Here is a 20713-nt window from a genome sequence, read left to right as displayed (position 1 = left end):
TTCTCACCCAGCTGCCTGCTTGTGGCCTAGGAAAACAGTCAAGACAGCCCAAAGCCTCGAGATACTGCACACACCCGGAAGAAGCTCCTGGATTCAAACTGGTCTGGCTCTGGCTGTCATTCAAGGAGAACCAGAGGATGGAAGATCTTTCTGTATCACCTTCTTTCTGTATATCTGCCTTTCCAATAAAAAATACATTTAAAATGCAAAAAAAAAATGGTGTGTTCTTCAAAGAGAATTATTAAAAGCAAAATTTCAACAGGCAACATGGGGAGGCTGCCATTCATGTTGAGGAGCTTAGTGGTATCCTGGCTGCTCCACTTCTGATCCAGCTTCCTCTTAATGTGCCGGGAAAGACAACAGGTGATGATGGGTCAACTGCTGGGGCCCCTGCAGCGAAGTGAGAGACCAGGATGGAGTTCCTGGCGCTTAGCTTTTGCCTAACCCAACCATGACTGTAACAGCCATTTGAGAAGTGAACCAGCTAGCATAAGATCTGCCCCCTTTCCTTCTGTCAGTCTGTTGTTCAAATAAATACTTAAATCTTATTTTTCATTGGAAAGTCAGATTTGCAGAGAGAAGGAGAGACAGAAAAAGATTTTCTATCTATTGGTTACTCCCCAAGTAGCTGCAATGGCCAGAACTGAGCCAATCTGAAGCCAGAAGCCAGGAGCTTCTTCTGGGTCTCCCACAGGGGTGCAGGGTCCCAAGGCTTTGGGTCATCCTTGGTTCTCAGGCCACAAGCGGGGAGTTGAAAGGGAAATGGAGCAGCCAGGATACAAACCGACACCCATATGAGATCTCAGTGCATGCAAGTCGAGCACTTTAGCCATTAGGCTACCACACTTGGTCCAAATACATATATCTAAGTTGTTTTTTTTTTTTTCAACGCATCAAGGTTAACGATGGAATTGGCATTTAACAGAGTTTGTGATTGAAGTATCATTCCACCTATGAAATACAAAAGTACTGCAAGGGACTTGGCAGAAAGTTGGTTTCTGTAAGCTAGCTTGAGCAGAAACTGGGAAATAGTGAAAAATTGGGTTAATATTGAACTATTCCCAGTTTTCTATAGGTTAAAGCACAAAGTATTTGTTCAGGCTCAGACTGGGTGGGCCTATTTTGATTGATTGTTATGAATCCCCTAATTTATGTATCTAATTTCTTCTTTTTTGGCAAGCTTACCCATTTCTAAGTTCATTTTAGTCAGGCAGCAACTAGCATGAAGGACTGTATTCTGTTTGATCTGCTAACATAGCTCCCATCAATTTTATTTAACAGCACTGTTAAGAAAACAAGAGGTAAGCCAAAGGATAGATATTAGCCACAAAACACATGTCTGATAAAATGATATGGTCAAAAAGCACAAACGAGCAAGACTACCCAGTGACTTCCCAGGCCCTCAGCCTTACCCCGCCGCATGCAGGTGCATCCCACTAGGTTATCGTACTGGGCTCCATTTTTTTCTTTTAAAATAAGTTTTAAAAATGTATATTTTTACTTATTCTTATTGACAAAATAGTCTTACAGAAAGGAGAGGAGACAAAGATCTTCTACTCACTGGTTCACTCCCCAAATGGCCTCAGCAGCCGGAGCTCTGCTGATCTGAAGCCAGGAGCCTCTTCCAGGTCTCCCACACAGGTGAAGGGTCCCAAGGCTTTAGGCCGTCCTCCCCTGCTGTCATAGGCTACAAGCAGGGAGCTAGACATGACGTGAAGCAGCCAGGACATGAACTATATGGGACCCCAGCAACGGCAAGGGGAGGATTGGCCAATTAAGCCATTGATCTGAACCCTAAATTCAGCTTAAGCTTTAGAACACTTCGTAAAGAATTGTAGTTCTCTATACTGTATCTGCCTCTCCAGTTTAGCATCTTACATTAATTGTGGTGACTTGGTCATAACTGGTAAATCATGTCACAGCCATCCTTTACGAAGCTTTCCTTGCTTTTTTTTCAAACCTAAGGCACTTTACCAGGAATCCATCCAAGACATATATTTAGTTGTCCCTTCTCCTTGAGTTCCTCTAGATCATGGTTGTTTCTCAGATGTTCCTTGTTCCAGATGACCTTGCAAGTTTTCAGGAGTAATGATCAATTAGTTTAAAAAATAAAATCTTGGTTATGGGCCTCGTGCAGTAGCCTGTGTAGCCGGGATCACATATGGGCACTGGTTTGTATCCCAGTGACCCTGTTTCCCATCCAGCTCCCTGCTTGTGGCCTGGGAAAGCAGTGGAGGATGGCCTAAAGCCTTGGGACCCTGCACCTGTGTGGGAGACCAGGAAGAGGTTCCTGGCTCCTGGCTTCAGATTGGCTCAGTTCCAGCCATTGTGGTCACTTAGGGAATGAATCATCAGACAGAAGATCTTCCTCTCTGTCTTTCCTTCTCTCTGTATAGCTGACTTTTCAATAAATAATTAAATCTTTTTAAAAAATCTTGGTTAAACATATGTAACAAAGTTTACTATTAAGTGCAGCTTAGTAACATTAATTTATGTTAACAATCTACCTAATTTAAAATCATTTTAATTATCTGTAAAAAGAAATCTCATACCAGTTCATCAGTCAGTTCCCAATCCAAACCTTTTATGTTTCACTTCATATAATATTCCTGAGGTTCCTCCATGACACAACATACCAGTATTTTATTTTTGTGACTTAAGCAATATTCTGTTTATGGTCAAACAACATTCCAGCCCCTTTTTTTTTTAATCCATTGGTGAAGCAACACTCCAACATCATGGCTATCTGTTCAGCTACTGATGAACACTCAGGCTGCTTCCAGCTGTTGGCTGTTGCAGAGGGCTGGTGTGTTTTGTGCAAGTATTTGCGAAGGTCTGTTTCCAGTTCTTAGAGGGATATCCAGGAATGCAATGCTGTGGCCATTTGGAATTGGATGTTTAACTGTTTTCTACTTTATTTTATAGGGTTCTAATTTCTGCATCCTTTATCAATACTCTGTCTTCTGTTTTAATTTTATTTGCTTTTATTATAGTTAGACTCAGTAGTGTGAAGTGGTCTCCCATTGTCGTTTTGATCTGTTTTCCTAGTGACTAATAATGTTGAACAGCTTTTTAGATGCTTGTTGACCGGCTGCATATTCTCTTTTCAATCTATTTACCTATTTTTAAATTGGGTTATTTTTTTAATCATTGAATTTCAAGAATTCTATTATACATGAGTTCCTTATTAGATATAGATTTGTGAATCTTTGCTCCCATTCTATAGGTTGTCCTTTACAGCACAAGTTATTTTTTTTTTAAAGATTTTATTATTATTGGAAAGCCGGATATACAGAGAGGAGGATCTTCCATCCGATGTTTCACTCCCCAAGTGAGCCGCAATGGGCCGGTGCACGCCGATCCGAAGCCGGGAACCAGTAACCTCTTCCGGGAGGCTGCAGGGTCCCAAAGCTTTGGGCCGTCCTCAACTGCTTTCCCAGGCCACAAGCAGGGAGCTGGATGGGAAGTGGGGCTGCCGGGATTAGAACCGGCGCCCATATGGGATCCCGGGGCGTTCAAGGTAAGGACTTTAGCTGCTAGGCCACGCCGCCGGGCCCACAAGTTATTTTTTAAAATGTTAGTGTCTAGGAATGACAGCAGGTACCCGGTGTCACTTCACATGTCTTATTGAGAAGGTATTTTATATTCAGTGTGAGGTAGGGAGTTTTGCTACACTGCTGGATGTGGCTTTGCAGTCGTCCCAGCACCATTTGCTTAGAGTGCTCTTCACCACACTGCAGGTGCTTGGCACCCTCATCAAAGCTGACTGACATACACCACAGCTACAGTGTTTTGATTACAAGAGTTTTGTATTAGTTCTGGAATCGTGTATTTTCTTTTCATTTTTCAAGAAATATGTAAACATTTGTAATTTATATATATATATGTGTGTGTGTATGTAAAATTCAATGTTTTTGTTTTTGTAAAAACAACCAGGCTGTTCTCCAACTGGATGTGCCAGTGTACAGCCCAGCAGGGGAATATGGGAGTTCCTCCCCATCCTCACAGTTCATGTGGTCAGCACATTACCAGATGATCACTAATAGGATTGTGGACAGTGAGGCCAGGGGCTCATCCACTCAGAACCTCCTTAGCAGGTCCAAAGCCATGGGGCAGTCCTGGCAGGTCTGTACACCTCAAACCATCACTCCCTGCCACAGCTGAGGCCCAAAATGTCACTTTTCTAAATGTGGCTCTCCAGGCCCCCAAACCAGGGGGCTCGGGAAGTCTGTCTTTCCTGTGACATCATAAGGGCCATGGGTCACCACGGGAGACCTACAGACCCACCCGCTGGGCAAGGAGACAGCAGGGCTGTGTGACACACACGGCCTGGCAGTGCCTCCCCCCACCGCACTGGCCCTCCATGGAAGCCTTGGTCTGTGCGTTCTCTGAGCTGCGCATCAGAGAAGGTGCTGAGCTGTGGGGAGGAGCAATAAGACATAGCCATCCTGCTGCCCCTGGGGTGGCCTGGGGACAGGGAGGCCTAGCACCGTGACTCTGAGCTAGCCACTTAATTCTGGATTTACTGCACTGTTCCCTTCTTGGGACCAGAGTATTCTTGCTATAGTAGTAGGCACAAAAAAATCTCAAAAGGCCCCAGAAAGAGTAACATGCTGGGTGCTGGTGGTTCTGGGCCCATTTGTCAGACAGCGAAGTTGAGGCTCCATAGGCCGGGGTTAGAGATGACGTCTGAGCTCATCTTATAGGCACTCTGCTAAGTTCTGCCCTCATGGCTACCAGGGCCAGGTCAGCTACAAGTTGGTGATACCTCCCCCACTCCGCAGGTGCAGCAGGCCGGGCTCAAGGACACCTCAGCTACCCCGACACACTTCTCAACATCTATGAAGGAGGGCTGGGGAGCCAGGAGCAGCAGTGCCCTGTTCAGGGCAGCAAGCCCAAGAACTTCCGGCTGCGCCACCTCCGAGGCCTGGCTCTCTACCTGCCTGGCCACATGCAGCCTGCTGGCCAGTGTAAAAGCCATTGGCTGGGCCAGCTCATGACGGGCAGCTGCCTGCCACAGCCCAAGGGCTCTGCCTGGCCCCTGCTTCTGCCACGGGGGTCTCTGGGCCCAACTAACAGCTACTGCTCAGCCCTTCTGGAAACCCAAGTGCATGGGGACAGCCTGGGAAACACAGGTGAGCTCTCTTGAGGCAGGCCTAGGGATAGAGGGCTGGGTTGGGGACTTTGGGACCAACTTCATTCCCAGGTCATCTGGGGGAGTGGGGAGAGACCTAGCAGTGACCAGGAACACAGTGGCTAGGATACTCCTATGAGGACATCACATATCTGGTGCCAATCCTGTGTCTGCTACTGGCAGGTCGGAAAATCTCATGGTCTGTGAGGTCTGAGTGAATAGCCTGGGTGGGGGTGATCTTGTCAGTGGCCAGGGTGAAGCCAAGGGGAGGTGTCAGGACTGAGTTACAGGGTCCTGTCCCAGTGCTGCATTTGATGAGGGGCCCTGAGCAACTGCCTTCTTGCTAGGTCTATGTCTGTTCCAGTTGGCAGTAGGGGAGCAAAGGGTCCTTCCAGCTTGAACTGTCCACTTCCTCTTCCCCCATCTTCCCCAGGGTGGAACTGTCTCCTCTCTGCTTGCCTTCTGAAGGCTGTTGGGTTCCAGGGATCCTAGAGTGTGGCTATTAGTTTCTCCCCAAGTTTCTTAGTGATTCCTCTCTTTCCTCCTTCCTCAGCTTCCAGCTCCAGCATGGACCAGGCCAAGGGCACACCTTCCCAACCTGGGGCCCCTGAGGGCTTAGGGCTCAGGCCCAAGAGGTCGTGGGGGGCACTGGAGGAGACCATTTGTCCCTTGTGCAAGAGAACTCGCTCTGGGGCTCTGGAGAGGCAATAGGGACCCCCCAGTGCCAGGCTGTCAATAGCAGGGGGAAGGATGGCAGTGGTGGTATTGCTAAAGAGACAGGTCCAAAGGTGGGGGGCTTAGTACCCCCTGTGGCAGCCCTCCCCACTGAGCCACCCTGCCAGGTGTCTGGTATCAGACCTGGGTCAGTCCTGGGGAAATGCCGGGGAACAGGGTGGGGAGGGAGGGAGGGAGGGACAAGAGAAGTGCAAGCATGGCCATGCCCTTGCAGCCTGCTTGGCAGGCCAGGCCGAGTAGAGCACTGAGCTCCTGAGAGGCGGGGGCCCTCAGATCTCCTATTAATAAAAGCAAGGCCTACACCTCCCAGTCACAGAGCCCCTTCAGCCGAACACACCACTGCTGCAGCAGGAACAGGTCTGTGGTTGCCTTTAGGCACAGTCAAAAGCCAGAGGCTATGGCAGCTGGAGTACCCTGGAGGAGTGTAAGGGACCTGGAGACCATACCTGGCTCTACAGGGCAGGGAAGCTCTCACTAGACAAAATACAAGCAGCAATTCAAACCAAGGACACCAAGGTACATTGCTCCGTGGGCTCCCACAAGCTGTCCCTCCTTGGCAGGACAGACTCATCTCTGCCCCATAGGCACCTGGCATCTGGGCACCCAGGTGTGGTCACCTTCTGTGCCAGGGTCTGCCTACATCTGGGGCCGATCATTCACCGTCATGTTCTGGATGTCAGCCAGGCATTCCTCCCAGGGGTGATAACCTGCCTCTAGACACGACCCCAAGACCCCTGGTGGCTCACCCCCTGTGAGAACTCCTGCTCTGTGGGAGAGAATGGAAACACCCAAGGGTGCCTTTGTGACCCTGGCCTGGGCAGCCCGGGGCCATGAGAGCTGAGCCCTGTCCCTACTTTGGGTGATGGCGCCGAGGACAGCAGTCTCCTTCCCTTGAACCCTGGTTTCCCTGCTGGGCATTTCCTAGGTCCCTGGATGACAGATGCTACAGGCTTCAGCCCTAGGGCAAGTTATAGGCCGCTCAGAGCATACAGATGTGGCTGGATGGGGGACACTCCAGCTGGGGTGATAGAAGATGCCTGCCTTTGCCCTCTCCCTCACATCCACACCCCACGGACATGACAGCCAGGCTGACTTGACCAGCCGCTACTCAAGAGACACGCTGGGTAGCCTGCTAGAGGTGTCAGGACACCAGTCACCTGTTGAGGGCTGGTTGGGTCTGCTGCCAAGTGGGGTGGGCCCAAGTGAGACCCCTATGAGCCCGCAGTACAAAAGCCCTGGTGACCTTCAGTGATCTGAACCCCTCACCTCTGGGTGGAGACCTGAGTCTTGATGAGCAGCTCAGATGGCCTGGTGCACAGTGCCTGGCTGGGTGACCCAGTGAGCCACACAGACCCACATTCTAGCCCTTGTCAGTTCCTTCCACTTGAGGGTTGTGCCATTGGATCTTGCCTGACAATACAACACAATGACAACGAGGTTTGGGTGCTTGCAGGCTGAGCTGCAGAGTCATCTAGGAATGGCTAACCAATAAGAATTAACCCAGGTGGTCACTGGCAGGCAATGCAGTTGCACTATGGCCCAGCTGGCTGCAGTTGCAGCAGCCCTAAGTAGATTCTCCAGTTCCCACTCCACTGCGGTCTGCCTACCTAGCCAGCACCTTACAGGGCGACGAGCTTCCTCACGAACAAATGTCCCAACTGGGAGCCACACAGCTGCTTAGGCCACTAGGCCTGGGGACAGTCTGTAGGAGGGATATCCACTTCAGTCACATGCTGACCCCAACCCCATGCCCAGACAGCTGCTCCTTCAGATCTCTACTGTGAAACAGCAGCCCTTGGAGAGTCTACATCCTAGACACCAGGAGACCCTTACTGTGTGCGCGTGCGCGTGTGTGTTGGGCAGGAAACCCTTGCAGAGAGAGGGGGAAGGAGCATGTGTGTGCATGTGCGTGTGTAGCAGGCACCTGGCCCATCAGGCTGGCACCTGTGCTGGATCCCCTTGGGAGGCTTCCTGAATCCAGGATAGTTGTCCTGCCCCTGGACCATGCCCCAGTCCAAGGCTGAGCTCTGGGAAACTGAGCCACTGGCACAGCTGCTGTCAGAATAACCCAGCCAGTGGTGTACAACCGGTAACTCAGCTGGAAGTCTTCCTAGCACATGGCCACGGCAAGTGGTCCACACAAAATACACTCGGCCTTGGTCTGGCCCCAGCTCCAGCAGCAAATCTTGCACACAGGCTGCACCCATCTGCAGTCTATTTATTTGTTGGTAATGACAGAAACACTACAATCTGCTCAGCACAGAGCTGGACAGTGCAGTGATTAATGGGGCAGGTGGGGAGGGTGGGCAAGGCGTCTGAGCTGGATTCTGAAAAGTCCAAGGCAGAACCTTCTGGAAGACACTTCCCTTACCCGATGGGGCAGAAATAAAAATCACATGATCATCACTGATTCTGAGTAGAGAGGACACCATGACCTCAGTGCACAGCACAGCAGCCGAGGCTGGATCAGTTAGCCGGATGCTGCATCACACCAGGGCCCCTTCCCCATGTGAGCCTGGCACATTCTGAGGGAAGCACTTGGGCTGCCCAGGCGCCATCTGCTAAGACTGGTTCCCTCTGTCCCAAACCTTGTGATACCCTGGCTCCCTGGGATCCTGGGGTCCCAGCTGCTGCAGGGCAAGGCAGGCAGCAATGGCTCTTGGGGGGAGCGGGGGTACGGTGCAGGGTGGGAAGGATGCTAGACTGTGTGATGGACTCACACTGCAGGCACAATTCAGAGCTGGCCCAGGCACGTGATGTCCCTGTCTTCAGCCACCCCCACCATCGAGCTCAGTCTCCTGTCTGCACCAGGCAGGTCTTGGGGCTGTGGCTCATGGAGGGATGAAGAAGGGGGAAGCAGATGTGTCTTCAGCCCAACTCCCAGTGGGCTGTCAGGTGCATGGAGCAGCCCCCAATCCAGCAGGCAGAGTGGTGTCTTGGCGACAGCAGGAATCGCAATATCATCTGTGCATCTGGGCCCAGAGCTCTATGTTCGTGGGAAGAGCCTTCCCCACTCTGACCACTCCTGCCAGGCATCTTGGGGCAGGGTCTCTGCTCTGTTCTGGGGCTCAACACTCGGGCTGCTCCCTCACAGCACCAGGTTCCCCTCAGCTTTGCAGGAAGGGGCTGGGGAACAGGTGACCAAGGAGGAGCGGCCTGGGACAAGAAGTGTGCCCAGTGAGTGCAGCTGCTCCGGCCCGCTGCCTGATGGGTGCCTGTGTGTGAAGGCATGACCAGGGCACTGAGAGGCAGAGGTTTCCAGAAGCCAGAGGAGAGCTGGAGAGCCTGTGGGGCAGAGAGAAGCAGGTGTGAAGGCACCACATGGCCTTTGCCTACCCCACTGTCTGGCCCACACCTGCCGTGGGGTCTTGGCACCCCTAGGGGCAGGAGCCTATCACCAAGGCAGTTTTTGCTAGTGGCAACCCAGCTCCTCTTGCCCCTGGTACAAATCAAATCCCAGATGATTCCATACACAGGTACACAATTCAGGCAGCCACATGGCCTACTGTGCCAAGTCATCAGACCTCACTGGGCCACATGGTACATGAGGGAGGCCTGACCCCATGCCCCACCCAGCCACAGCATTCTCTAAGGCCTTGGAACCCTCATCTGCAGGTGCCCACCAGGGCTCTGGTTTAGCATGGAGTGGTGATACTGGCATAGAGAAGTCTCTGCAGATTTCTTGGGAACATATCTGGGATGCAGCGGGAACCAGATGAGCAACCAGAGGGTGAGGCAGCAAGGGGACTTGTTATTTTCCCTACCTTTTAAGTTGTTGAACCATGTTACTGTATTATTTAAAACACATAAAGCCTTGGAGCTGGCACTGGGGCCCAGAAGGATGAGCTGCCATGCAGCACTGACATCCTATGTGGATACTGTGAGTCCCAACTCCTCCACTTCCAATCCAGCCTGCCGATGTGCTGGGAAAAGCACTGCAGGATGGTCTAGGTGCCTGCGTCCCTGCACCCATGTGAGACCTAGAGGAAGCTCCTGGCTTCTGGTTTTGGAATGGCCCATCCCTGGCTACTGTAACCACTTGGGGAGTAAACCAGTGGATGGGAGCTGGCTCTCTAACTCAAATAAATCAATCAACTTATAACCCTGCCATCCACTGCCCTTAAAAAAAACAAACAACAAACCAGGGAGACTTCCTAGAAGTGAGAAGCTCCACCCAGGGTCAAGAGGTCTCCAATCGCCTTTTCTTTATGCAGGGCAGGACCCATCTGGGCATTCTGTTCCCTGGCTTTTGTGTCCTGCTGCCTGCTGTGGCCTACCTGTGAGGAGACCGGGCACTCTCTGCTCTGAGCCCGCGTAGCACCGGGCCTGCAGCTGGGGCAGGCCGACGGGCCTGGCAGGTGGTCACCAGTTCCTTGCAGAAGACAGTAGAGGTCAGAAGGATAGGAAGGAGGGCTCCGTAGGGTACTGAGGGGTAGGAACTGGTGGAGGCTGTCCAGCTGGCATCACATGGTACGGCTGTACTCGATGCCACCTTTGCTGGAGATGCCTGACCATGGCAGGAAGCTGCAGAGCAGGCTGTGGGCCTGGCGGTAGATCCTGTGTGGGATGGAGCAGGGGCTAAGGTTGGCCAGCGCTGAGCCCAGGTGCTGGATGTAGTCTGTGGACTCTGTTAAGGAAGATGTAAGCTTACCCCTGCCCACCCCTGCTGTCCTTAGGGCTTGCCAAAAACCTGGAAACGGGCCCACAGCATGCCACATGAGAGGTCAGGGAACAAGAACCTGTTGAGCTCCTGCATGCACTGAGACTGACAGGCCTCTATGGTGCAGAATCGCAAAGGGCAGGGCCTAGGGCCAAAAGGGCCCCTGTGTGAGGTCCCAGGCGTGCAGAGGCGAGTGGGGCAAGGGTCTGGCTTGATCCATGGAGCCGCAGCAGTGACACAGCCCGGTCCCTATTACAGACAGCCAGTCAATGGTGCTGCCCCATGACTGTAGGGGCCATTTTCACCCAAGCCAGGAGGCTGTGGGGTTCTGGCTTCACCTCCCTTCTTCTTCACCATGTTCTTTTGAAACAAACAGAATACTCGGTCTACCCGTCCCTACAAAATGCATCCACAAGCTTCACTGGCTCTGCTCCCAACAGAGCTCATGGAGGTCAAGGATATAAGATTGTCCAGGGAGGGTGGCCACCGTTGATGTAGAGGACGTAGGTGAAGCCGTCCTTGAGGACCCCGCGGATGGAGTAGTAGTAGGGCAGGTAGTGGTGCTGCTTGAAGTCTCTGTTTTCGTAGAAGCTGATGGCTGTGTTGTTGGTGGTGAGGACGTGCAGATAAATGGCTTTGCAGTGGTCCTGGGCGGTGGTTGAAATGTGATCCTTTAAACTTTCAAGTAAGAGAGACCCTTGGGGAGAGCAGGTGGAGATTAGGCACATAGGCAGTTAGAAAGGAGACATGATGCAAGCAAGGGCAAGGCCTTTGCGGGGCTCTTCTAAGGTCTCCCAACCAGTGGGGCTTAAGTAGCAAGGGGGCCCAGGAGGCTCTCTGGCCTTCAGTAGCACAAGTGTGGGCCTGAGCTTAGATAGGCACAACACGGACCATCCTGGATCAAAAGCAGGCCTGCTGTTCTGTGTGGACAGCAACCCTGATGACAAGGAGCATGGACTAAGGGGGTGAGTTACGGGTCTTCACTTTCATGTTTAATCTCAGCCAGGGGCACATGGGCTGAGTGTGGCTGTGGGAATGGTGAGAAGGGATGCTTCCCCCAAGGAGAAGCTGGGAAGGAGGCTGTGGTGAAGGCCAGAGAGTTGGAGAGATGGCTGGGAGGAGAGGAGAGATGGTTGAGTCCAACCTGGATGGGGCCGGGCTCAGTGGGAGGAGCTGAGGGATGTGAGGAACTGGCCTAGGTTGGGCCACCCTTACCAATGCCATGCTTTCTGAACTCTTTGACAACACCAAGACTGAGGATGTACGCAACCTGGGTGTCCACGGAGAAGCTGGAGGCTAGAATATCTCCATCCTAACAAAGGTTAGAGATAGAAGTCAGTGTACCAGCTCACAGGCTCCTGGCAGCACACAGCCACACCATGTATGTGTGGGCTCCCTCCCTGGCCACAGTACCCAGGGACACAGGAACAGAGAGGGCAGAACGAAAGGCTGTGGAGTGTCCCCCACCCCTCCAGGGCAATGGGAGGGCTTGGGTGCCCCTGTGAGGAGCTGCTTAGCACACACAGCTTCCTCTGGAAAGGACAGCAGGTCATCCAGGCACAGGAAGCACACTGTGTGTCTGCAGGTGCCAGGAGACGTCAGTGCTACCTGAGCATCTAATGGCACTCCATATGTGTGAGTGGATACATACACGCAGAGCCTGGAGGCTGCCCCAGAGGTTGTAGAGGAGAGGGTATGGGCAGCCAACCACCCCTCTCAGCTACAACATGCCATGAAAGGTCACTCCACACAGGTCTCCTGCTTTCTGAGACAGAATTCTGGGGGAAGAGTTGTGAATCCACCTATGAGTTCAGCTGTCTGTCCGCCTTCAGAGGGGTATGCATGTACATAGCTGACCAGAAAACAAAGCTGGGACACAGCCTTTCCACTCCCTGTGTCTGCCTGGGGCACTTATGGCCCAGCTGTGGGGCTGTGCCAGGCTACGCTGCCACAATGAACCCAGATGGGTGGGGGTTCTCAGGAGGCCAGCCTTCCTCATAGCCTCTGTGACTCAGAGCCCAGGCTGGCATTAAGTCACCCCATGCTGGGAGCTCAGCTCAGCCTCTCAGGCCTGCCTGAGGCCCAAGCCAACAAGTGCCACACTGCAGGGTCGCCTCTGAAGGTAGATTAGGGGGAGGGTGTGTGGACACCCAGGATGAGGAGGACAACCACTGGCTTTCTGCTCTTACCAAGGAAGAATGGGCAGAAAAGCCAAGGAGGAGGCTGTGGCAGAAAAAGCTCCTCTTAAACAAAATCAGCTGTGCCAGGACACAGAGATGGCAAAATGGGATGGAGGGTGGAGGAACTGGGTCCCACAGCAAAGCAAACAGAACCACATGCTGCCACTGGGGGGGGGGGGGGGGGCTGGCCGCCTCCTTGGAGCAGACGACCCTGTGGCCAACATCACCTGGTCACCGAGCTGGCCCAGATGGGTGCTTAGAACCCCAAAGTCACAGCCTGCACTTAAACAGGGCTGCTGCAGGCGGTGACAGGGTGGGCCTACCCACAGATCTGCAGGGCTCTCAGATCTGACAGGAAGCTACATAAAAAGAAATCACACCTCTATTTCCACTGCCTTCTGACTGAGCTGACAGTCCCTTCAGTCACTAGGACACCACCACCTACACAGTCAGACGTCTTCACATCATCGACTGCACGGATTCCCATGAATCCCACAAGCTCACCCCAATGGAACGACTGATGTCCTGAGGCTTGCGGACCTTGCCCCTTGACAGGTGGTAAGGGTGTGTGTGTCACCAGACCACACGTTTAGCACAGATGTGAGCGGGAGATGAGCCCCGGGCCCCAACACCAGGCAAGGCCAGTTTCCCATGCCTGTCCCTGGACCCTGGGCCCACACTGAGCAGCATTAGCCACATCACTGCTGCACAGATGTACCTCTTTGTGTATTTTGGTCCTGCTTTTAATTTCAGCTACTATCATTCCCACGATGGCGCCTCTGTAGGTGGCAGCAAGGGAAAAGAACTTCTTGTTGGACGTAATATCACGATACCATGAGTCTGGGTACCTGAGGAAGAAGACATGGATAGGTAAACCTACAAAGGTCAATACCCACTACCACGGTGCTTGGGAACCCGAAGTTACAGGGGACTTAGAGGTGTAGGGGGCCAGATGAGAGAGGGGACCAGAAGGGACAGTGCACCTGGAGAGACAGGACACCTGGAGGAACAAGAGGACCTGACAGGAGAGGGGACCTGGAGGTGCAGGAGACCTGGAGGGACAGGGGACCTGGCAGGAGAGGGGACCTGGAGGGACAGGGGACCTGAATGCACACAGATCCCCAATTACTGTGCCCTCTGCTCTGAGGCCTCTCAAGACAGGAGTCACTAGCTGGAGGAGCCCAACAGTCACGGTTCTTATAGGAGTGACCTGTCAAACAGGACTGGGAATTTCTGATGGGACAATGATTATATCAGACTTGAGCTGTAAGGGTGAAACCTCCCATGAGACTCAAGGGCAGTGAGGGGACAGCCCCGGGAGGCCTACTCCTTAGTCAGTGACTTCCAACGCATGTGAGGACCCAGACATGTTGGAGGCTACCTGTAAGCAATCCATGTGCAACTTCTTGGCACTGAGGCCACAGGAATGACATGAAAAAGAGCAAAGGTCACAGCCAAGGGGCACCTGAGTTTAGGGCCCTTCCCTGGATCGAAGATACAGTGCAGCCAGGGCTTGTGAGTGTTGCCCACCAGAAAGAGGCCAGACCCCTGGGAGGCAAGAATGGAGAGTAGATCTGGCCTCTGCCCCCACCCCACCCCACTCTACTGAGACAAGGGCAGGAAAGCAGAGGTTTACAGATATGGGTTTTGACTCTCAAACTTGGAAGAGACATAACAGGTTGGCCTGGATGCCTTTCTTATGATCAAGAGCTAGAGTGGGGGCTGTGGCAGAGAGCTCCCCTGCTCAGCTCTGCCAAGGCCCTTACGCCCACAGAAGCATCCCATATGGGGTCTATATGTCACCCGAGGTTCTCTCCCCGGCCTGCTCTGACCCAGGGTGTCCAGCTGGCCTTATAGCCGGCACCCAGCATCCCACTTCATGGCCCCAGGCCACCACAGCTTACTCTACTGTCCAGGGAGCCCCATGGGGAGGGAGGCATGCCAGAGCCTGTGGCTAGGGGCAGCTCACCTGGGCCTTCCTGGCACTGTTACTTCTCTGTGTTACTTTCTGGCAGTGGAACTGCTGGGCTGAAGATCAGCCTATTTTCTACCTTAAGAAGCCACTGCCACAGCACATGCCCAACAGCTGCCACAACCCATCCTTCCAGAGGGGTGTGCAAGAGCCTCCCCCACCCCCGGCTTTCTGCCAGTGGTAGGGAAGCACCCTGCCCGATATGAGACTCACTGTATGCTGAGGGTTGGCAGGGCCTTGTTTAGTTTTAGTTTTTACAAAGTACGCATCTGTTTTCCTCATGACAAAAGCTGCATATGCACATTTGAGAAAATGAAGGAACCAGGCAAGCAGAAGCAAAAGACGCCCCCCTCCAACAACTGCAAGCACTGCCACGGGAGACTGCCAGGCTCAGAAAGACACCACAGCCAAGCCTCCCTGACCCTGGCCTGCTTGTGTTGTTCACCCCCATCCTTGCCAAGGCAGGACACAAACCCTGGAATTCCTTCTCCCCACGCAAAGTCAAAATATCTAAAAACAGTCATACTACCTTGCCATGGTATTTCTATGTAAACTTGACCATCAAGAAATTATTTTCCAAAATTATATTTATTTGAAAACAAAGAACTGATGCCAATGCAAACACACTGTTGTTGCCCGCCTCTCCGCCCAAGACACACACACAGAGGAACGGAGAGGAAGAGATAGACAACTCTCATCTGCTCGCTCACTCCCCAAATGCTCATGACAGCCAGGCCTGTGTCAGGCTGGAGCTAGGAATTCCAGCCAGGTTTCCCAGGGAGAAGCACTTGGGCTATCACCTGCTGCCTCCCTGAGTGCTGGAATTAGGAGCGGGGCCAGGACTCAAAACCTAGGCACTCGACTATGGGATGTGTGGACCCACATAAAGCCTTCTGCTGCTTCTTGTTTTTGTTTTGCTTTGTTTTTTTTAAACCTTTCCCACATAAAGTCTGAACTGCTGCACCAAACATGCATCCTTCTTTGACTGCAGATCCTAAGACACCCTCCCCACTTTCGAACGGGTCCTCCCCATCCTTGGGAGAACAGAACTCGGCACTGCACTGTGCTGGGAGGCCGACGGCTTGCTGGGTAACCCTCACCTAGGACCACCTGCCAACCACCCTTTCCGAGTACACGGCGCTGCATCACAAAGCCTACACATAAGTGGAGTGGGCCAGTGGGTTGAGCTGCTGGCTGGGATGCCTTTATCTTATGTCAGAGTGCTCAGTTCAAGTCCTGGCTGCTCTACTTCCAACCCAGCTTCCTGCTAACATAGCTGGGAAAGCAGCGTATGATGACCAAGTGTGAGGATCCCTGCCAGCCACGTGGGGGATGAAGAGTGTTCCAGGTTTCTGGCTTCAGCCTGGCCCAGCCCTGGTTGTTGTGACCATCTGTGGCATGAACCAGAAGATGAATCAATCAATCTCTCTCTCTCTCTCTCTCACACACACACACACACACGAATATACTAAAGATGAGGCTCAAAAAACCAACAAACGCTGTTCACTCTGGGTGATCTGAGGCTGCCCATGTCACATAAAACTATGATCAGGTTCATGTGAAGCGTTGCCCACCTGACTTGAATGACAGGAGTGTGGCTGGGTCCCTTAGGAAGGACAGCAGGAGGGTTCACCCTCTCCTCATCTGAAGCACAGATCCTTGGAAACCTTTATCTTGTACACATTTTTTAAGTCAAAACAGAGGGGAAAAAATCAAAATGGGATTGTGTGTCCACCTAGTTTTTTAAGGATAGCTGGTAAAAACAATAAACCAACCCTTTCCCTGCCAACAAATGCACCCTTTTCATACAGACCCCCTGATGTACAAGTATGTAGCCAATTCCTCACCGTTAGCTACTTCAGCTGCTGCTAAGTAGCTTGTACTTAACGCCTTTATAAGCAGCTTCTCAATAGGTTCTTTCTTGGGGAGTCCTCAAATGAGCAGCAGTGTTGTGAGAGAGCAGACAAATGCAGGCCCCTGGTGTCCACAGCCCAGTGGGGCAGCTCTGGCCTACCTGGCCCTTCCAGGCCTGTCCTCCCTCTAAAGTGTGGTCACGTGGCCCTAAGGGCCGTGAGCTCCTCTTCCAGCTCCAGCGTCTACAGATCTAAGTCTGCCCCGACCCTTGCAAGCTGCATGCAGCTGGGGAGCCCACACTGCCCACTTACTCAATAGGGAACCAGTCGCCACACAAGTGCTTCACGGTGTCTATGTCATCGTGGCAGAGGAGGCGCAGGCTGACCTCGCTGAGGGCGCTGGACGGCACCACTTCTGTCATTCACACCTGCAGAGAAAAGAGGCAACATAACCTCACAGCCACTCACTTGTTCTCCCTCCTCACTCTAACCTTGGCAGGAGGGGCGCAGTGTGGAGCACCCCCCCCCACAAAACTACTGGGTTCCAGGGATCACAGTCACCCTGGTCTTACAGAGGTTCAGGAAGGGAGGGTGAGGACCCAGGCTCCCCGCACTGCTCAGCCCAGCCCAGGGAAGCCTGCCTCTCAACTGTCTTCTCTACCCTCTCCCACTGACCTCCCACAGAAGTCCAGGCTCCTCTGTGGTAGGTCTCAAGTCTCATGACAACAGATCCTTGGCTGTAGAAAGCCCACCAGCCTGCCATCTCCCTACCCTGGGGTCTTATTGCTGCCAAAAGTAGACTTGGGCTCAGCCATCCCAACCCTCCTCCCCTTTCCACAGGCTGCTGTTCATCCTCAGCAGCTGAGAAATGGTGGTTTTGTTTGTTTGTTTGTTTGTTTATCTGAATTAGCAATGACAACAGAATCCCGAAGTCACCATTTGGGGTCCACAGGTGGAAATGAACCAGACAAGCAAAAACATGTGTTGGGAGGCCCGGCGGCGTGGCCTAGCGGCTAAAGTCCTCACCTTGAATGCCCCGGGATCCCATATAGGCGCCGGTTCTAATCCCGGCAGCTCCACTTCCCATCCAGCTCCCTGCTTGTGGCCTGGGAAAGCAGTTGAGGACGGCCCAATGCACTGGGACACTGCACCTACATGGGAGACCCGGAGAAGGTTCCTGGCTCCCGGCATCGGATCGGCACACACCGGCCCTTTGTGGCTCACTTGGGGAGTGAATCACCGGATGGAAGATCTTCCTCTCTGTCTCTCCTCCTCTCTGTATATCCGACTTTGTAATAAAATAAATAAATCTTAAAAAAAAAAAAAAAAATCTGTTGGGGAACAGGTGCAATGCCTCTTAGTGGCCTAGGATCCACTGACCTGGTGGTCACCACTTGTCCTAGCCAGCTGACAGCTGGGCAGGAAGCACCAGAAGGCCTTGGAAGTTCCCACCTGAGACGCTGGACCGCTAACTTCACAATCACAGGTACCAGCCTGCACACAGAAGTCAGGCAAAGGGCCTGGTGACAGCTGATGGACACAGAATGAATCGGCCACAAGCAGGCGGCATGGTTTCTCTCAGCAGCCAATGCCAGAGGAAATACAAAAGAGACGAGGAGACAGAAGGCAAGGCTGGCAACCGTACATGATGTGCAGACTGCCACTGGGAAAAATAAAATGTTAACAACCACACTTGGGGAACTTCAAATATGTTGTGGAAGTGAATGCATTACAAAGCTATCATTTACTTTCTTGGCTCTCTGCATGGCTCAGTGGTAATGCAGGACAAAGCCTTTTTTTTTTTTTTTTTAGATTTATTTTATTTTCACTACAAAGTCAGATATACTGAGAGGAGGAGAGATAGAGAGGAAGTGGAGCTGCCGGGATTAGAACCAGCGGCCATATGGGATCAAGGCGAGGACCTTAGCCACTAGGCCACACTGCCGAGCCCAAAGTCTTTTTTTTTATTGCAAAGATTTATTTATTTTTATTGCAAAGTCATATACAGAAAGGAGGAGAGACAGAGAGGAAGATCTTCCATCTGACGATTCACTCCCCAAGTGACCACAATGGCCGGTGCTGTGCCGATCAGGAGCCAGGAGCTAGGAGTTTTCTTCCAGGTCTCCCACATGGGTGCAGGGTCCCAAGGCTTTGGACCATCCTCTATTGCTTTCCCATGGTGCAAGCAGGGAGCTGGATGGGAAGTGGGGCATCTGGGATTAGAACCGGCGCCCACATGGGATCCCTGCACATTCAAGGCGAGGACTTTAGCCGCTAGGCTACCATGTTGGGCCCATTGCAGGACAAAGTCGTAGGAGATGCAAACAGACAGCTCTTGAAGAGAAATGTCATGGGGCAATTTTCAAGATTTAAGGGAATCAGATGCTCAACCCATACAGCTCACTAAGCCCAAATGAGACACATGTAGTGACTGTTCAGTCACCTGCCCCCTTGCCCAGCAGCTGGCAGCCCAGCATGTGGCCCCTTCTAGCTGCTGCAGTCATTTGGCAGTTGCCAGCACAAGAACTGTGGCCTCGGCACCTGGTGGAGCTCCAGAAATTCAACTAGTGAAGTCCACTGGTGTCTACACTCCTGGGAGGGGCCGGCTACCAGCAGGACGACTTAGCTCAGCTCTCTCTGGAAGGGTGGGCTGAGCAGCCTGGCACAGTCCGGGTCTGGTGTTGCAGGCAGCAGCTTAACCCATCGTGCCACAAGGTACTTGGAAATCACTGCCTTCCCTGAAACATCAGCAGGCAGCTGAAACCGGAGTAGAGTAGCAGGGACTCGAACCAGTGCTCCAAGACAAACAGCACCTTAACCCACTGTACCCTATTGCTGGCTTATGTCCTGGATTTATATACTTCTTGCCTAGTATTCTCGACACAAGGTTCTTGATCCAAGGGGGAACACTCATTTCTGGCTGACTTTCAAGAGAAACACTGAACTCTTGAGTATACAACTATTTGTGGATTCTCATAAACCTATTGGAAGGACTTCCACATTTCCCAAGGCAGGATATTTGGACTCCTTGATTCAAAAATAGAAACTAGAAACAAGTCATGTTTAACCAAAAGTTAGACTTCAGGGCCTAATGAGACCAGCTCTATTGACCACAGGCAGGAGTAGAGAGGGTTGAGAAAGGCAGTTGAGCATCCCCAAGCCAGAAAAGGGAGCAATCAAGGTGGGTGCAGTGGGTGGTGGGCCTGCTGGGGTGGGGGTTCAGCCTCAGGGCCAACCAATCCCCCTTCAGAGCCAATCAGCAGACTATGTTCACCTGGACAGGCTGCTAAAACCACAAGACATCTGGGGACAGGAGGCTTCCTGTGGTAGCCCTGGGTGCCTGGTGTAGTGACATCCATTCGCAGCAGGTCAGCGATGACAAATGCTGGTTCACAGCACTGTGAGAGTTACCACTTAGGCGGGGGCACATAAATGGCAAAGCCAGGACCCAAGCAGATGGCAAAGAACACTCCCCACACTGGCCTCTGGGGTCACAGAACTTTGCCCTGGCCACTTTGGCATGTGCAAGAGAATGTGCTGCCATGGCCTCGCACTTGCTAGAGATGGGATCTGCCCTGTAGATGAGAAAGCTATGGCCACGAAGCTGCAGGGACTAAGCGCTGAGTCAGGTCAGAACGCAGCCAGAACTGAGCATTGCATGGCTTCACAAGTCAACTGTGTGCACCACGCCTCATGCCGGCACCCACGAGAGCCCTGCCTTGCTCATTTGGAATCCAACACAGAGCAACCCCATTGACCGTCCTCAGGCTACCCAGCAGGACAGATGGACAAGAATGTGGAGGACTTGGCTAGAGAAAAGGGAGTGCGTGCACAGAGGCCTCAAGACAGAGTGGTGTACCATGCCCGGAGCCCTCCAATGAGCGAGCACCCTGGCATGCCGGGGATGGGGGACCCATTCTTTTTCTTAGAGGATGCAGGGAGCACTCGTACAGCAGCATACAAAACTTATCTGACAATTTTTAAATTTTTTTTTCATTTTTATTTCCAAGTAGAAAGATACATATACACACAGAGATGGGGCGGGGGGCCGTCCACGTGCTGGTTCACGTCACAGATGCCTAACAACAGCTGAGGCTAGACCAGGTCAAACAGGTCGAAGCCAGGAACCCAAAACCCCATCCAGGTCTCCCATGTGGGTGGTGGGGCCCAAGTACCCAA

General features: G+C 52.4%; 3 protein-coding genes across 8 annotated transcripts in view; 1 reads left to right on the top strand and 2 right to left on the bottom strand.

Moving 5' to 3' along the window:
* Positions 1 to 7320, bottom strand: part of CLUAP1 (clusterin associated protein 1) — a 45094-nt gene extending 37774 nt beyond the window's left edge. The window contains exon 1 of one of the 2 annotated variants that reach the window (XM_058680681.1): positions 7136 to 7320. Coding sequence is in view for 1 of the 2 variants with exons in the window: in XM_058680678.1 (XP_058536661.1) it covers positions 1186 to 1201 (16 nt within the window). In the remaining variant the exon portion in view is untranslated. Of the gene's footprint in view, positions 1 to 1185; positions 1205 to 7135 lie in introns of those variants that run through there. The other variant, XM_058680678.1, reaches the window with a different exon arrangement.
* Positions 4285 to 5845, top strand: C24H16orf90 (chromosome 24 C16orf90 homolog). Its single transcript, XM_004587056.2, has 3 exons — positions 4285 to 4409; positions 4785 to 5135; positions 5688 to 5845. Exons 1-3 carry the CDS (start codon positions 4364 to 4366, stop codon positions 5843 to 5845), a joined length of 555 nt encoding a protein of 184 aa, XP_004587113.2. The 5' UTR covers positions 4285 to 4363.
* A 959-nt stretch (positions 7321 to 8279) lies between the features above and the next one.
* NAA60 (N-alpha-acetyltransferase 60, NatF catalytic subunit) overlaps positions 8280 to 20713 on the bottom strand; it is a 31742-nt gene continuing 19308 nt past the window's right edge. For 4 of the 5 annotated variants that reach the window (XM_058680275.1, XM_058680277.1, XM_004586698.2 and 1 more), the window contains exons 2-7: positions 16847 to 16962; positions 13428 to 13557; positions 11745 to 11841; positions 10992 to 11226; positions 10147 to 10489; positions 8280 to 9154 (exon numbers count right to left, since the gene is read on the bottom strand). In XM_058680275.1, the coding sequence (XP_058536258.1) occupies positions 10333 to 10489; positions 10992 to 11226; positions 11745 to 11841; positions 13428 to 13557; positions 16847 to 16956 (729 nt within the window). In that variant the 5' untranslated portion in view covers positions 16957 to 16962 and the 3' untranslated portion in view covers positions 8280 to 9154; positions 10147 to 10332. Of the gene's footprint in view, positions 9155 to 10146; positions 10490 to 10991; positions 11227 to 11744; positions 11842 to 13427; positions 13558 to 16846; positions 16963 to 17914; positions 17934 to 20713 lie in introns of those variants that run through there. The other variant, XM_058680278.1, reaches the window with a different exon arrangement.

This window comes from Ochotona princeps, chromosome 24, assembly GCF_030435755.1.
Source record: "Ochotona princeps isolate mOchPri1 chromosome 24, mOchPri1.hap1, whole genome shotgun sequence".
Classification (NCBI taxonomy): Eukaryota; Metazoa; Chordata; class Mammalia; order Lagomorpha; family Ochotonidae; genus Ochotona; species Ochotona princeps.
The sequence above is the reverse complement of the archived record's forward strand: the minus strand, read 5'-3'. Positions and strand labels throughout refer to the sequence as shown.